The 16,463-nt window shown below is 48.2% G+C and overlaps 5 protein-coding genes across 5 annotated transcripts; 2 read left to right on the plus strand and 3 right to left on the minus strand.

Annotated features, from left to right (window-relative positions):
- Positions 1-678: 678 nt before the first annotated feature.
- On the plus strand, positions 679-3,258 carry BJ212DRAFT_1566499 (cytochrome P450). Its single transcript, XM_041341973.1, has 14 exons — positions 679-1,071; positions 1,130-1,259; positions 1,313-1,357; positions 1,406-1,549; positions 1,600-1,751; positions 1,806-1,921; positions 1,972-2,092; positions 2,151-2,164; positions 2,220-2,347; positions 2,389-2,411; positions 2,461-2,521; positions 2,651-2,779; positions 2,833-2,970; positions 3,024-3,258. The coding sequence occupies exons 1-14, from the start codon at positions 870-872 to the stop codon at positions 3,127-3,129; spliced, it is 1,509 nt and encodes a 502-aa protein (XP_041197426.1). The 5' UTR covers positions 679-869; the 3' UTR covers positions 3,130-3,258.
- A 623-nt stretch (positions 3,259-3,881) lies between these two features.
- Positions 3,882-4,334, minus strand: BJ212DRAFT_1476257 (uncharacterized protein; the record flags this gene model as incomplete). Its single annotated transcript, XM_041339348.1, has 1 exon — positions 3,882-4,334. One exon carries the CDS (start codon positions 4,332-4,334, stop codon positions 3,882-3,884), a length of 453 nt encoding a protein of 150 aa, XP_041197427.1.
- A 247-nt stretch (positions 4,335-4,581) lies between these two features.
- Positions 4,582-4,848, minus strand: BJ212DRAFT_1323725 (uncharacterized protein; the record flags this gene model as incomplete). Its single annotated transcript, XM_041334504.1, has 1 exon — positions 4,582-4,848. A coding segment is annotated over exon 1 (236 nt), but the record flags the coding sequence as incomplete, so codon positions are not given.
- A 1,631-nt stretch (positions 4,849-6,479) lies between these two features.
- On the plus strand, positions 6,480-8,634 carry BJ212DRAFT_1444552 (glycoside hydrolase family 16 protein; the record flags this gene model as incomplete). Its single annotated transcript, XM_041337976.1, has 11 exons — positions 6,480-6,568; positions 6,626-6,666; positions 6,735-6,763; positions 6,817-6,897; positions 6,960-7,029; positions 7,097-7,237; positions 7,375-7,509; positions 7,614-7,681; positions 7,977-8,110; positions 8,244-8,338; positions 8,396-8,634. The coding sequence occupies 11 exons, from the start codon at positions 6,480-6,482 to the stop codon at positions 8,632-8,634; spliced, it is 1,122 nt and encodes a 373-aa protein (XP_041197429.1).
- Positions 8,635-8,818: 184 nt separating this feature from the next.
- Positions 8,819-16,452, minus strand: BJ212DRAFT_1476259 (uncharacterized protein; the record flags this gene model as incomplete). The annotated part of the gene is made up of 14 exons (XM_041339349.1): positions 8,819-10,200; positions 10,268-11,416; positions 11,466-12,844; positions 12,897-12,973; positions 13,026-13,280; positions 13,329-13,506; positions 13,557-13,645; positions 13,705-13,804; positions 13,839-13,864; positions 14,027-14,194; positions 14,249-14,350; positions 14,418-14,777; positions 14,834-15,247; positions 15,301-16,452. 14 exons carry the CDS (start codon positions 16,450-16,452, stop codon positions 8,819-8,821), a joined length of 6,831 nt encoding a protein of 2,276 aa, XP_041197430.1.
- Positions 16,453-16,463: the final 11 nt, after the last annotated feature.

Consider the following 16,463-nt stretch of genomic DNA (forward strand, 5'->3'; position numbering starts at 1 on the left):
AGCGCTCAGCACCTACGATTGCATCCCAAATTCTGTGCTTTTGGATGTAATTTAGGTGCTAGAATCCTTGCTACAGGATCATGATCAGGCTGTACGCCCTTGCTTGTGACATTGATTGTTAACAATTATCATCATGCTTCTCTGGTGACCGGGTGTTCATGTTATTCACCAGCTTATAATTGGCATTGCTCACCGAGCCCGACACTCGTCCCTGACTCAGAGTCCTACTCTAAATTTGACCAATGGCAAAAAAGGTGGTAGCGAACGCGAACTTGGACCCCGTAAACGAATTCATCGGAAAGATACGAGTTCTTTCTTATCTGGGCCAACGTATATATGTCGTCATTGTTCTACTCGAGTCTCATGGAGCTTTGTCGGTTCGTGCATCGTCCTTTGCCAAAAATTTCAACTCTTGTGCTCGCGAATGCATCTCTTTTGAGCTTCCTGCCCAGAACACTTGTCAGTTGACACCACTCCCAGTGCTCCTTCCCACTGCCACTTCGAGTCTCAGGGCTGTGCGGCATGAACGCCAGATTACCAATGCAAGTACTCGTAGCCAACCTCTCCATCCTCATTCTCTCCACCTGGCTCCATCATTAGTCATTTTCTCATTCCACAATACGGTGCGGCATGCGAGTGACCGGGATACACGGATTATATACCGCCCGGTGATGGCCGCAAAATAACGACGTTAAGTAGTGTCTAGGGTCGTTTGAATGCCGTGAGGGTGTCCGGACTTTGAAGTTTGATAACAGGCTCCTATCGCTCCGTCATGGATCATAATTCATTCTCAGACTTTCAGTGCTATAAATCCTAGCGCAATTCGAGTCAATCGCTGTCCTTTGAAAACCAGAGAAACACATCTTACCATGTTCGACGATGGACCCAGACTTTACTTGGCCACATCAGCTTTGGCGCTGACTATCTTTAGTTGTTACCGAAAATATTGGGACAAGCAGTCGGGCCCCCCACTCCCTCCTGGTCCTATTCCCCTCCCAATAGTAGGGAATGTTCTGAGTCTTGATACCACTCAGCCTTGGTTGACTTTCAATGCCTGGAAGTCCATATATGGTTAGCACATCGTGATGAGGATCTGTTCATGATAGGCTGGTACCCATGTTTTCTGTAGGCGACATCATTTATGCTCGTCTCCTCAACAAGCCTGTGGTTGTGATTAACTCTGAGGAAGTTGCAAAAGACCTCTTTGAAGGGCGTTCTACCATATATTCGGATAGACCCCAGTCCATTGTTTACCCACAGTGAGTCAGCATGTTGGAGTATTGCTACACATCGATGACGAAGATATTGTCAGCTTCGCTTCGGACTTCAACCCAGTGCTCATGCCATATGGAGACAGGTAATGGATTGTTCCCTGTTGTGTTGGTCAGTGTCTGAAGTCCAGCAGGTGGCGCCTCCACCGACGAATTTTTCATCAGGCATTTCGTCAAGTTGAAATACCCACTTACCATACTGTGCAGCTACGTTCCGCCCACAAAATGTTGTTCAGTGTTCTACAGGACCCTAGCGGCTATTCAGGACATTTGGAGATGTTGGTTGCAACGGTCTGCTCTGCTTTCTGCTGAGGCTGATTTTCATCAGGTTTAGCATTTCCTTTATGCTGCCTATGATATATGATTATGAACCGAAAGCCAAGGATGATCCCATCGCTCGCAACATGAAAAGGTACTTGAATCGGACAAACACAGCTTTGACGCCAGGTGTTACTGTGATACTCGAAACATTCCCTTTCCGTATGTCCGCACATGCAATAATGGCCTGTCATAACCTCTCAGCGGTCATTTTAGTTTTGAAGCTACCCAGCTGGTTTCCTGGTGCCACATTCAAGCGAGCATCACTAGAGTGTCTCGAGGCAGGTCATGATATAAAGGAGATACCCTTTCAAATGGTCGAAGAAAGAATGGTGAATCATCCCGTCCATAGAAGTGCAATAAACTGACGAACCGCACATAGTCTACCGACATCACGGTGTCTTGCTTCGTGGCCGATACCTTGAGCAGGATGAAGCTTTTTGAAGAAGACGACGCTGTCATTACAACTGCAGTCAAGGAGGCTGCTTGTATGGCATTCGCAGGTATCAAAGCACAGAGCTTTTGTCCCCTTGACGCTTATTGTTGTTTCTGTGTCTTCAGCGGCATTTGAGACGGTATGTATCGTCCTGATCTACGTTTCCTGTGGTAATCATGTTGCCCTCGGCCCAGACTACTTCTACGTTACTTATGTTCATTCTTGCTATGGTGCTCAATCCAGAGGTACAAGCCAAAGCGCAAGCGGAGATTGATCGAATTGTTGGCAAAGATAGACTCCCCAACTTCAATGATAGACCATCGTTGCCTTACTGTTGACGCCAGTTTTACGTGAAATACTCAGGTGGCACCCCGTGGTTCCATTTGGTCCGTTCCATCAGTCACCCTTATTACCTTCATCTGATAATGTACTTAGGTGTCCCGCGCACAACAACAACCAGTGACATCTACAAAGGCTACTTCATCCCTAAAGGTTTGTAGATGTACCATGCTGATTGGCCAATGGCTGCTGACGACCCAGTTTGTCAGGGGTTGTTTTATTTGCAAATGCATAGGAAGCTCTCACTTTCTTGATACTGAATGTCTCGAAATAACCAAACCTTTAGGGCAATGACACACGATGAAAAGAAGTACCCCAGTCCTGATGAATTCAAGCCAGAAAGATTTCTCCATGAAGATGGGTCGCTCACCAGCGACACGATGCCTTTAGGCTTTGGCTGGGGTCGTCGGAGCTGGTGAGCATACATTCATGCAACTTCTTCACTCGCTGTTGAAACCTGCTGGTCAGTGTGGGACGGTATGTCGTGGACACGTCACTCTGGATTGCGATCGCGAGCTTCCTCGCCATGTTCTCAGCCCACAAGGCCTTTGATGAACACGGCATGGACATCCCAGTCATTCCAAAGTTCTCTACGGGTCTCATCGTGTTTGCAGAATCTCATTTACCCTAAGAGTAGTCCGCTGATCTCTCTTTTTCAGTCATCCGGAGAAATTTCCCTGCCGCATTGTCCCGCGATTCCCTGATGCATCTGTGAAGACGCTGACACACTTGACTGGATTAGGTCCGTATGTTAACATCGCCTGAACATTTCAGCGACAGGGTAATTGTAAGTGTGGTTTAAATGTATAGTATACATATAGTTTTCTGTATCTCCAATATATTATCCGAGCATAGCGCAGAAATAACAGGCGAGTCATGACCGGAACCATTGACAACTGAACTTGTGGTCAACCACGGCCTACATGACGTGCGCACGTCAAGTCAGGCGATTCGAGTGCAATAATTTCTCGACCAGTGTCCACTGTCAAACATTATTCCTGTGTACTGATAAAATAGCAAATTGCCAACAAAGCTACTCAGGCTTTTGTCGTGGCTCCAAGTTGAAACTCGAGGAACGGGTTGGGCCACTCTCTTGAAGTTTATTCTATTGTCCGTATTCTTACTAGATCTTTATGTACGACCAATCATGGGTGGTGCCATGATCACATGGGCATGAGGGTAGATAGACAAATACAAAGCATTATCATCATTGTTAGCTTTCAAATCTTTGCACTAGCCTATCCAGTGTCTGTGGCCTTGCCGCACAAGGATTTATTCAAAAGATGAAAAAATCAACGTTGTAATGACATGAAGAAATTGGCCGTACGAGAAAATGGAGTAGCAAACCGTTAGTATGACAAGTTCACACTGGAGGGGGAGGCAACGGCACGACTAGCATCCATCCCATGGAAGTTCTGCAACTTCAGCATGAAGGCCGGACGGAGCCACGAGTCAATTCTTTGACACATATTGCCACCTGAATTTGTTGTAGAAGCATCTGCTGCTCAATGATCATTCTAAAGCCACCTTGCTTCGTTAGAAAGATGCTTGTCGAAGATCTGGATGACTCCCGCATGAGACGATTCAAGGCCAGACATCTTCTTTGCCGCGGCATTCCCCTCTAGCAGTTCGTGCACGATGGAGCTCTCATTATCCTTATGCGCGTTATAAACTTTATAGTCTTTCTCCTTTGGTATGATGTACCGTGAAGCGAACACTTCTGCCAGCTCTTGCACGAGGCAGTTAAGAGCGCCATGGCCCTTGAAAGTTGTCATGTCGAAAACAGTGCAACTGTGATACGCGGAATATCTTTCCTTCCACGAACAGTATGAATGGCCGATGATAACGTTCAGAATGCATGATCGCGTATAGATTCGGAGGGCGAGCCATAGAATTAGATATAACACGGACTCCACGTCGTCCTGGAAATTTCGCAGAGGATTTTTGCTTGTGAGGAGCTTAGCAGACATGAAAGGCAATGTCCCCTGAACCATCAGTTCGTGATCACAGCAATGAGACATTAGAGAAAAATAGTGCTTGCAATTCGAATAGATGGGCCCGACTCGGATTTCTCAACTGATGCTACTAAATCCCAGTCCATGAGGATGCTCATTTGGCCGTGCAACACAATATTGCCCATGCTAATACAAAGACGTGTAACTCCACAGAGCGTGAATGCGTCTCAATGAGCTTCGAATATATTATAAAAATCTAGCGGCTGGAAAACTCAAAGTCACTCACCAACTAATGCATCATGCGCCGCTCGTACAACTTGACAAAAGCTTTCAAGCTGCGCAAGTTGTACAGGAATGACATCAAGAACGACTCGGAAGTGACGATGAGGGTCATGTGTAGGTACCGCATAAGAAACGGTGTGCTCGAGTTGATGTATCAGAGATACGTCACATTTCACCGGGGTGATTTGAACGATGCCAGAGTCATTTCTGGCCCACGACCTGTGCAACAAGAACATCGGGCGAATTGATTTGTCGCTACTTCTTTTATCAATGTAGCACACCCCGGACGACACAAGCTGCAACCCGTTGCCTGCAGCTTCACCATTCATCATCCCTTCGAGTGTTGGTTCCCTTTCCATCAACCACTGATGAGAGAATCGTTGCATCAAACATCTCACGTGCGGGCTGCACACTCTGGCCATCCCATTCAAAAGTCATGGAAACTTTCTGCTTGATTTTGTCATCGCCGACCTTGTCAATTGTGGCGTCAAAGTTCTGGTCTATGAGGCTTCCCTCGGCTAAGCGCACAGATAGGGGATGGGGCAGCTGACATGAAACATCATTCTGAGATCCACATATTGGATGGCTGTCAAAGAGATCCGCTGAAGCCATCTAAGTAGTATCCACAATCGTTCAGCACTGGGCACATAAAGCATCATTTCCGATCTTATGTTGACGAAAGTCATTTACTTACAATGTCAACGATCAATTTGGAGTGGGAGTGAATGGAGTGGTGAAATAGGAGTTCACTAGGAGTGCTATTACTCAACCATGACAAAATAGGCACAAATACGCCCGAACGCCCATGAAACGCGTCGCGAGACGATGATGGATTAGGGACTTGCAAATGAAACAGCACAAAAAAAGGAATGACACAGTTAAAATGTTCATACAATCGGTGGCATGTTCCCATCCCGTTCGGTTCCGGCAATTGAAAGAACGCGTCGTGGACACGCTACCGCGGCTGTTTCAGGCTCCAAAGCTCCATTTCACTGAGCCCGTGATATCCTCGCGCACATGTATCCAGACTTCAGGAACGAAAATAGAAATTTAAAAAATATTAGAGCAACATAGATACTTTGTTGTTTTGCTATGCACAAATTACTATTTACGGATCAACTGGCGCGTGAAGTTCCCAAAAGAACGTGTACCCACCGTGCCACATGCACACCCGTAATGAGACTGTACATTTTATGAAACCGCCTTGTGGGTGAGACGAAGAGATCTAGTCCAAGCTGATTGATCCAGTGGGTCACTTGGAGTTTGGTTACTGTGTCCACGCCATCTCGGAGTGGGACTGCGGAGTTCTCGCGCTACTGAGAGTCATATTGCAGTGAGTGACGGCCAAGGTAGTAACGCGATATCGGTGCAGTCACAGAATCAGGATAGACGTTGTTATAGCCACAATAACAAGAGTCTTCGCTGCTGGGGACATACAATTATTAGGTTGGAAGCATTGCTGAGGCAACATTGACGAGGGGGGGGACCAGCAGGGAGGAAGGAAAGGTTGCCAATTAGAGCGTAACAAGATGGAAGCGTCAAAACAAGTTTGTGAGTGGGCAAGAAGCTAATAAGCGAGCGGGGTTTACGCTAGAGACGGGTAAACGGCATTATCCGAGAACTATACAGCAGGGAAGGTAGTGAGGTAAGCCTCCTCCAAAATGGATCTAAATATATCAGTGCTTTGTTTTGTCTTGCTATGCATAAATTACAGTACTCGGCATCACGGCACGCTACGACATAATGGAGTACCTATTTGTGGCGTGCACTCGTTGATCATCGTTTCATCTTCTTCAAGTTCAAGTTCAGCTTCAGGCGGATTACTGCTCCTCCTCTCCATTCGTTCCCCACCACGCTCTCTTGTGCAATATCACAATAATGAAACAAATTTGCCTGTTTAGTTCTGCACTGGCTTTCCTCACTTCCGCTGTTTTGGTACAGCGGCACAACAGGGTGCTACTTGGTCGGTTCCTACTGTTAAAATTTCATTGCGCAAGGTTGACTTGGCTCCAAATATTGTATAGCAACTCAACGAACCTATGTTCATCCCAGTATCCTTGTTGCAGTGCGTCGTATAATCAACATCATCTGTCACATGAAATTTATATGCTATTTTTTTAAAACTCCCCTTAGGTGAATACGGGTTCTGCGGTGATGGATTTGTGCGTCTTGTTTTATTCGTCTCACCATGCCGTTCAATCTTGCCAATCTGTAGTACTGTCTCGGAGGGTGTAATCCCCTTGCGTCCAACACTCTCGACTCATGCAATCCCAGCCCTATGTGTGAGAATGCCAACGTCTGTTCATCTGCTCTCCTTTCGTGCGAGTAGATCTAACGTCAAATTAATTTTTTATTCAGTACACGCTTTCAGATACCTCTCGCATCCTTAGTAACTATACCTATTTTAACGGGAACGCCTCCGAGTATGGTCAGCTCCAGGATGAATTCTTTTTTAATGGTTTCACTCATGCGTGCCTCTTGTTTGTTACTTTCAGACTGGGTTGTGGAACAGGGGTCGATTATCAATACTACATCTGACGGCGAGGCTGCAATTGCCGTCCTCCTCACTGAAACCGGTGGCGGTACTCTTCTGTCTTCAACCAGATACGTTCATTACGGCCAAATCACAGCTAGATGTGAGTGTTCGTTTTTTCAAGGGACTTTGTAATGCAAGATTTTTATTCCCTTCTCGTTCATTCTCCTTGTGACTTCGCTTTTCTTTCTCTTTTGTCTCGGATGCATTAAAATGCGCTAATATCTTTTTTTTATCTAGTAAAAACTGGTCGCTGGGCAGGCGTCGTTACCGCATTCATCACAATGTCTAGCATTAAAGATGAGATCGATTGGGAATTCCCTGGCAATCAGACGACCACCGGACAGACCAATTATTTCTGGCAGGGGGTCATTCGTAAGTTTCCTACAGTTGTGTCAATCCCGCAGAATGCGCTGATGTGTTGTTCCTCCATGCGCAATCTATACTCCGCCCACACCCGGTTTCATTGCTATCAAAAGCTGCACAAACCGCCGGTGTAACTGAAACTGGTCTCACGGATACTTATTCCAACTGGCATGATTTTACAGTAAGTCTTCGGTTTTGTCCAAGTGATCACTTTCATGTATGATTTCCTATTTCGGCGAACACGGCACGTACGCTTTCACAGCTCGGTTCATGAGCAACGAAAGCGCACGGGTTTTCAGTCGAACACTCTACTTGTTGCCATCTTGTCACCCCACCTTCGGTATCTCGGGTTGTGTGTACTCTCCCCGAAATACCGCCCAGTGGTCGATGTTCAAAGACTATTTGCCTCTTTTCAATTCCCTCACTGCCTTTTCAGTCTCTTATCTCAAAGAACATATTAACTTCGTCTCCGATAGATCGACTGGCAACCTGATTCGCTGACCTTCTTGGTCGACGGAAACGTAACGCGCACGATTACAGCTGTTCAGACTACGAACAATGCGACAGGGGTGGTCCAGTTCCCCAATACACCCAGTCGCATCCAATTGAGGTGGGTGTCCATACATCATACGCCCTGCTTTTGGGTATAGGTTGGTGTGGTCCAATTGTCACAACTTTTTCCTGTATTACGTGGTTCATGGTTCACAATTACGGGGAAACATTTCTGACACCTCCCTTTGCAGTATCTGGCCGGCCGGTATCTCCACCGAGCCTCGAGGCACGGTTCAATGGGCCGGAGGCATGATCAACTGGAATGACCCCGACTATGTCTCCGCCGGTACGTCTTTTTGAGGTTCGCCTTCCACTACCCTACAGCTCTGAAATTCTTCTGCAGGCCACTTTTACGCGCTCTTCCAGTCTGTCTCAGTACAATGCAACGACCCCACCACGCCCAGTGCCTCCGACACGTCTTACGTGTACGGTACCAACTCTTCAATGGACACGCCTAGCGTCGCGTTCTCGAATGCTAGTACGATTAACGGTTCGCCTGCTTTGATTGGCGTGAGTGTCAGTGCAATGAGCATGTGGCTCGGCGTCTCAGCGGCGCTCGCCCTCGGTGGCTTGGTATTGTAAGCTGACATCAGTGATGTCGAAACTTGTCCCGGTGGTGTTTTTGTAGGTGCTTTCTTGTATGGCTACTATGTAATATTTCAGGATACCCGAACATATATAGTTCAAAAAGTATGCAGACTCTTGTAAAACGCGCTGTCAGATACATAGACATTGTTACGGTCAGTTTACCATTGATGGGTCCGTTTCAACATACGCTACTATCGTTCACATCAGGCTTCAATACCACCAAGCTCTCGTCCAATACCTCTCTCCATGCTTCCCGTTCACAAAACTCGAGTTCCAGACCATGCATCTCATTCACAAGGGCATCAACCGCTTGCTTGATCGTCCACTTCCTTTCTCCTTCTAAATGCCCTCCAAGTCCAATCGTATCATCCATCGTGACAGCACTCTCAGATGCTGGCATGTGCCTTTCGAACGCTACGGGCAGTGGTAACAGCAAATCATATCCCATACATGCTTGCACAAGCCTTATTCGGCGGTATGTGGCATGCACGAGAGACGTAGTTTTCACTACCGTTGACATCGTCAGCATACGCACATCCTCACTGGACGATGCCGAGCAACGCAAGTCTGGTGTTGTAGGACCGAGGTGGACGATGCGCGGCTGTGCACTGACTGGTGATGCACTTGGGCTGCGCTCAAACCCTGCCTTGCGTGGTGTGGATTCTAACATGGGAGGGCGTAGCGACATATGGCCTGTGTTAAAAGAAGCTGATGGCGAACTGCTGATAAAGGGCGACACAGCGGATTGCATGCTTGATAATCTCTTCCTCGGCTTAGAGAAGACAGATGGAGGCCTATGCCAAGAAGAGTGATGTGAACCAATCTGGAAGCAGCGCAGCTGCTCGTTAAGAATAGCGGCTTTTTCTTGTGCGAGCAACTTCAATTGGAGTATGAGAGGTGTGCGGTAGCGAGAAAGGAGCTCCAAGAGAGACCAAAGCACATAGTCAATGACCCGTGGTTTACCCAGGGGCGGAGAGGGGCGGCGGGCGTTAAACGATACCGACGATGTGAGGAAGGACTCCTGAGCACTGAAAGGATCAAGTGAAGTCATGCTAAAACTCGAGTGAGGTGAATGGATAGGGGAAGGTGGCGCAGATTGTTCAGAGGATTCAATGGCAAACCGCGCATCTCCATCAGAAATCAGAGATCTAAAGACAGCAGCGAGACGGGTCCATATTGAAGGCAGGGATGCAGAGAGGTCATCTCCAGCCCTCACGATAATCATCTTGATGACTTGTATTGCAGCCACCAGGGTCAAGACCTGTTCTTTATTTGATGATCCAGAACGACGCTTATCGTCGGATTTTCTTCGCCCCAGCAAGGAGGTTGACTGTCGGGACCGGCCTGGGTTCTCACAAACCGCCATCGCGTAGGAAAGAAGCCGCAGCCATGCACTGGAACGCGCGGCACGCAGCCATGTGTCGTGGTCTCCCATCGGCGACGCCGAGGCAGACGTTTCAAGCGAAAGGACGAGCTTGAAAACGACACCGGACAAGAATTTATGTGATGGGAGCTGTTTCTCGATCTCAGCAATCACGTCAGTCTTTCGAAAGGAGATGGCTGTGGCAAGGAGCGAGACCATAGAGATTCCTTGTGCTCAGAGCTCCAAGCTGTTTGAGACTCCAACCCACTCCTGCAGATTGTGTTACTACTAAATCGGAGAATATGATGTCGTTGGTGAGTTGGTTGCCGGAGGTGAGATGATTGATGGCCTCGTAAATACCAGCAAAATTGATTGTCGACGCATAGGCGTTCATGATGGGAGCAAGGTGCTCGAGAAGTGCAATTGCTTCCTTGGAACTAGGTGTACGTTCGACAAGACTGGCCTTTGAATACTGGCATAGGAAATCAACGACCTTATCTTCCGTGTGCGACGCTTCTCGCAGAAGAATTCTCGCGATATCGAAAATCTTCTCCATTGCAGTATTGGGCAGCTGGCCGCCAGCTTTAACGAAAGCGAGCGCCAATCCGAGATATTCTGTCCGCATAGTGGTGAGATCACTTGGAGCCTTCGCTTTCTTGTGGAGCTTGTCCACCAGAACAGCCTCATCCTGCGATACATCCGTAGTGATACCACCTACCAACTGCGTCGTCAATGATTCAGGAAACTTTGGCTTCGCAGCTGCACGTAGGATGATCGTCCCAACTGCATCAATACCGTCGCGAAGCACACTCCTGGCCAATCTGGAAGCATTGTACAGTGCAGGTGTCAACAACCTCAAGAGCGATAGGAAATTTTGGGCTCTGGCAATGGAAGGGTCATGACCAATGACAGTTAACAACAACCGTACGAGATTGTCCATATCAAGTGATCTCGTCTCGTACTCCTCGGGAAGGCTGATGATCAGCTGTTGCGAATCCTGGCTGCCAACCCTTCGGATAGCAGCCATGAATGTTTCAGGTTTCTCATCAGCAGTAGTGACCATCAATGCTTCCTTCTCCTGCAGTCTGTTCATATTTCGAATACCAGAAGCATCTGGACCTGCCACCGGATTGTTACGATCCAGCGAAGACAGCATCCGAAAGACGCTCTTCACCAGCCAAGAGCTATTGCAAGTTGGTTCCAAGAGGACGTGTACCACCACGTCTAGTGTTTGGAAGACGAATGCGTGCGGGTGAACAGCGTAGAAGCGACTGATGGCATACTCGATAGCCTGCCGGATTCCCTGATGGTGTTCTTGTTCTGTATACACTTTCATGATGGATAGCATAAAGAGGGAATAGCCTCCACCAGACGTAAAGAGACGCCTGAAGCGGGTACTCGCCACCATTAACGCTGCAGGCCTGCAGTCAGACATGGCCATAAGAAAATAATCTTGGCTTACCGATCAGCGACTGGCTTACAATCCCAATATCATCTCCGTGTCTCAGCAAGATCCGATTCAGACCATCTATGAAGATAGTCAACTCGCTACGATCGCTAAGATGCCTAGACATGGATCTGAAAATCTGGGCTATGAGCAGAAGATGACTTCGCGAAAGCATCAAGGAAAGCGTGGTCAAGATTGACTCTGATCCATCCCGTTGTGCAGACAACTGCCGCGGTACAAAATCTGGCAAATCCAAAAAGCGTGCTGCTGACAAGACATCTGTCGAAGGCAGAACGATGTGCTCCATAGTCTTCCGAATAATTTGAACGTCCTGAGGATTTCGCTTCAACATGGATAGAAACAATCGATTCTGAGTCACGCGGATCATTGTGATTGATATCAAGGATGGGGGGATCTCGACTGGATTTTCACTGAGAGACAGAACTTTCGGAAACATGGGGCCAGTTGGAGACGACGCGGTAAACCACAAGGACCCGGATGGAATAAGGAACAGATCCATCTTCGCTCGTCGAATCTCCCTGATGGACATCTCGCTGACTTGCGTGACTAGATTCGACAACAGAGCAGCAGAGAGAGCAAAGTCGCGAAGTGCATCTGTCGAAGTAATTTCGCGAGCAACGAATTTAAGGTACCCAGCAAGATGGTTGAATGTATAATGAGCCATGGCAGGAGGGAGGTGCTGATTTAGATGCAACAACCCTCGGACAGCTGTCGTGGCCGCTTCTTCATTATTGCTGCCAAGCAAATCGAGGATGGGTCGAATGAGAAGAGCAGGGTCATGTCGTAGTAAATCCATGACACTGTCACGAGCCGCGCATGAAACGTCAATGCAAGAATCGAGAGTCAGAGAGACCAGTTGAGGGAATAGAGTCCCGAGTGCAGGAACAAAGACTGCACGACGCTTGACGCCACGGCTTGTAGGATCTGACGACCGTCTGCTGAGGTGGCCATCAGAGACATCACTATTAGAACGAGGTTTGGTTGGCGTGGATGTCGGGGATGATATAGGTGAAGAGTGAAGGCGCTCTGTGGCGCCAACGTTTCGATCTTGAAGATTACTGGGCAATAGTGACAATGGTGTCCTCACCCATTCACGTTTCTGGTCCATTGGTCGTTTTTCATCCAACCATCCTACTTCGGCTAAGCGTTTACGCAGTTCTTGGGGCATATCTTCATTACTATCATCCTCCTGTTCTGGAACAAATAGGCTTGAACCGATGTCGGTTGGAACAAATGGCAATGGGTTGCGGGCTAACTTGAATGGTCGACGACGATTCGTATCCGACAAAAAAGGCTGAGACAGAATCTGGAAGCGCATATTCACCAGAATATCTAAACGTCGGATTGCAGTGATCTTCACAGCACTGTCTTCACTGTGAAGTCGAATGTTAAGACCATGTATTACCAAATAAGGTTCTCACTCACTTCCGCAAGTCATTCCTGATGAGTTCAAGTATGCTGTGTGGGGCCTTCTCTGCACACTGCATGGCTAGAAAAGAAGCCTAGAATACTCCTGTGAGAAACGTCGCTCGTAATTCTAGGTAGGGCACACACCGAAAGCACTGCCTGTGGTTCCGCCCAGTCAAAACATCGTGCCCACAAGGAAGGCCCCATCAGCAAGTAATCTTCGGATGTAAAGCAGGCAGACACCACCACCAATAGATTGAGGGCTTGGCGGGTGAGGGACCGTGGAAGGGACGACAACAAGAGTATTCTCTCATGTAACACGTCCATGAGGACAGTCATACGTTCAGTGTCGTCCCCAGAGACATCGTTGGCGCCGGAAAACAGGATCAATGTGCCTCGGCGCTGTATTTTTTCAGCATTAAGTAGAACAAAGCGAAATGTAGACTCTACCTGATAAGATACTCGGAGGCTGTCTTGTGTTGAGGCGTAAATATCTTTGACTTTGCCCAGCGCCTGTGAGATGTCACTGAAGACGTCATCATCTACAGTCAAAGGTCCATCTTCGTCTACCACAGCTCCGATATGCGACTGTAGCAGCCAATCGATTGCTAATTGCAGCCAAGTCGGACTTCCTAATTTTCAATCCTCAGTTACAACAGAGAAAAAGATAGTGCATACCGCTTTACAGATCGTGTGAGTAGCCTGATTTCCGTGAACAAGATCAAATAGAGCAAGCGCATGGAGAGTGGCAGTAGAGTAGCTCGTTCCTGTATAAGGTAAATTAGACCATGGGCCATTCGTCGAAAACAAAGTGTTTCCTGCTTACTTTCGCTTCTAATAACACACCTAAGCGGGCTTCCAGCATACTGAAAAACTGGGTTGGAGCAATGGCCGAGTCATCAGGGTGCTGTAGATTGAGTTCGGCACTGTCTAAAATACGTCAGCTTAGGATCGACTCACCGAAAAGTCTTGGCTAATTCGTGGTACTGCCTTAACACGCGCAATTAGCTCAACCAGTACGACCATCTGCCCAAGCCTTGCTTGCGCCCACTTCCTCTTGGACCCAGATTGTAAGATGGTGGCGGGTTCGTTCATCAACGCTACCAATATCATCTCTGTATCTCTTGTCCAGAAGTCGGAAGGAATACCGAGATAGCAGCAATAACTCCAAGTTGATGGCCGATCGTGAACGCCTTGGAAGATGCTGCACAGGTGAAAAGTGGTTTGAAGAACACGTGAGGATATGTGCGTGATGCCTTGTCTAGGACACCTGTGAGTTCCGAATAGTGCAAAGGTGGTGGATTTGCAACTATTCTCTGATATTTTATCAAATGTACACCTTGCTATCATTAGCGAGTCGGAACACCCACCTCTTGCAAACACGGTATGGACAACGTGAACAGCTGACCGCGAAGCTCATCTGGTAAGTGAAAGAGTGCAGTCAAAATTCTAATTATTGTGGGCCATTCACCCTCAGCAATCCGTTCAAGGAGGAAGCGTGAGCTGTCTCCCTTTAGAGTGATACTAAGAGACACATACAAAGTGTTGCATCATCTTTTCCAACGACGTCTTCCACTCAGACGTTTCCAGTAACTGCACGGTGAGACCGAAAATGACGCCAAACATCTCGTGAGTGACCCTCTCAAGGCAGAGTAGCTCGACCAGGAGCCTAGACACGCTAGCACGGGCATCCGATGCCCGTTTCCCTGTCAAAAACGTCATCTCAGGAACGACACGGGATTTCAGGACATGCAAGACGCTCTGCATGTCCAGATGCTCCGACTTTACAGACACACAAAGGAGAGTTGCAGCATGAGCGAATGTTATGACAACTCGAGAACGGATAGCTGAAATCATAGGGGAAAAGGATCCTGAGACGGGTAAAGGTGTCCAAAATTCCTGCGTATAATTGGTTGCTAAGCTATTGTCCAACACGCTAAAAAGGGAAGCTATACCTGGAGAAGTTCATGTAAGACCTTGCGCTTCATGGTTAGAGGTCCATGGTCAAGACACCGGACCAAGGCTTCAGCAACCAAGGCTTCCCTGACTTCCAACTGGCTCACACCGACCAACATCACTGGGGAGCCATCGATCTCTGCTGCAGCGAGAAAGCCCGCCATGCTCCCACACGTCCCGCCGCGAAGTTTCGAGATAATGTCTCTTAGAATAGCCGCTTCTTGATCTTCCTGTATCTGGAGCAACGTTATAGCTAGTGCCTGGACTAGAGAAAGGAACGCATGAGCACTCGGGAGCTCAATGGGGCCAGTGCGGGGAAACAGGAGTGATGTAAGAACGCTGAGAATGCGGGTCCGAAGGAAGGATGGTGTGGACGCAGCGTTGCAACACCAAATACATCTCTCGATAGTAAGCTACAAAATCGTGAGCAGCCTGAACAAGCAAGGCACACAGTCGTGCCACGTACATCATCCGACGTCGCTTGCCAAGTTTGAACAGCAGCCTCGAAAGCTTCGATTGCAGTCCACCGCTCGTCGTCCACATTCTGATTGTTCTCGCTCGATAAAAAAGGCGTCAACAAAGCGGAAAGAACGAGAGTTTCGTGAGGAAGATAATTCGAGTTCTTCGACGCATAACGAAGGATGGTCTCGTGCAGCGTCATGACAAGCGAGGAATTCTGCCCTCCTGACACTGTGGAGGGAGGCCTCTTAATAGAAAGTCTGTTCTGAGTTGTTGTCTGAGTCTGCGCTATAGTACTCCCAGTTGCGAAAGAGTTCAGAGTCGTGCTCGACACGAAGGGGAGGTGCAACGAAGAGCCAAGTGTGCCCAGTGGCCCATCTCGCTCATTTTTGCTCTGTCGTGACAGATCCGGGATACGAAAGGACCAACAAATTTGGAGCAGCTCTTCTGCAAATCGGCGGGACTCGTCCACTGCAACCTCGCGTGCATACTCTACAACTTGTCGGAAGCCAAGCCGCGGAAAACGAGACGGCTTGGGCGTCTGTGATCGGGAAGGGCTTCGAGACATCCGCGCAGACGGAGGAGGCGAGGCTGGACGAGGTGCCGTCAAAACATGTTGCCGCAGCCGTTCCCAGCGGACCTTCGAAGGTGCTCGAGTAGGATAATTCCCTGAATCAGATCGCTCAGTGACAAGCGCCTGAGTGTTGGAAGACGAGCTTGATGCCTTGAAAGCATGGGAAAACGCAGGGGAGAATTTCTTTTTCAAAGGAGGGCTGAAAATGCCACCTGCCACTGACGGCGCCCGCCTTTGCTCTTCAACTGTGTATGACCTTGGAGATTCGACTGGAAATTCTCCCGTCCAAACTTCTGATTCTAAGTCATGTTGATCTAAAAACAGGTCACTGACATCGCCCTTCTCGGTACCGGTGAGTTGCGAGGTCGAAGTTCTAGATGGAACACGAGCATGAACTTCCTGCAAGCTGCCAACGTCTTCTGAGACAGTGTTGGGCGATGGATCGGGCTGCTGACTCTTGCTTGACGATGATCGGGAAGTCACCAAAAACCCCTTCTGTAAATCAGAAGAAAGCAGCCGTCTCTGTAAAAGTCTTGAGCCAGTTGGACGACTCGGATGTGAATGCAAGCCCTGGTTTCCTGACATTTGGAAGGATG

Source organism: Suillus subaureus (genome assembly GCF_016647635.1).
Source record: "Suillus subaureus strain MN1 chromosome Unknown BJ212scaffold_4, whole genome shotgun sequence".
Lineage (NCBI taxonomy): Eukaryota > Fungi > Basidiomycota > Agaricomycetes > Boletales > Suillaceae > Suillus > Suillus subaureus.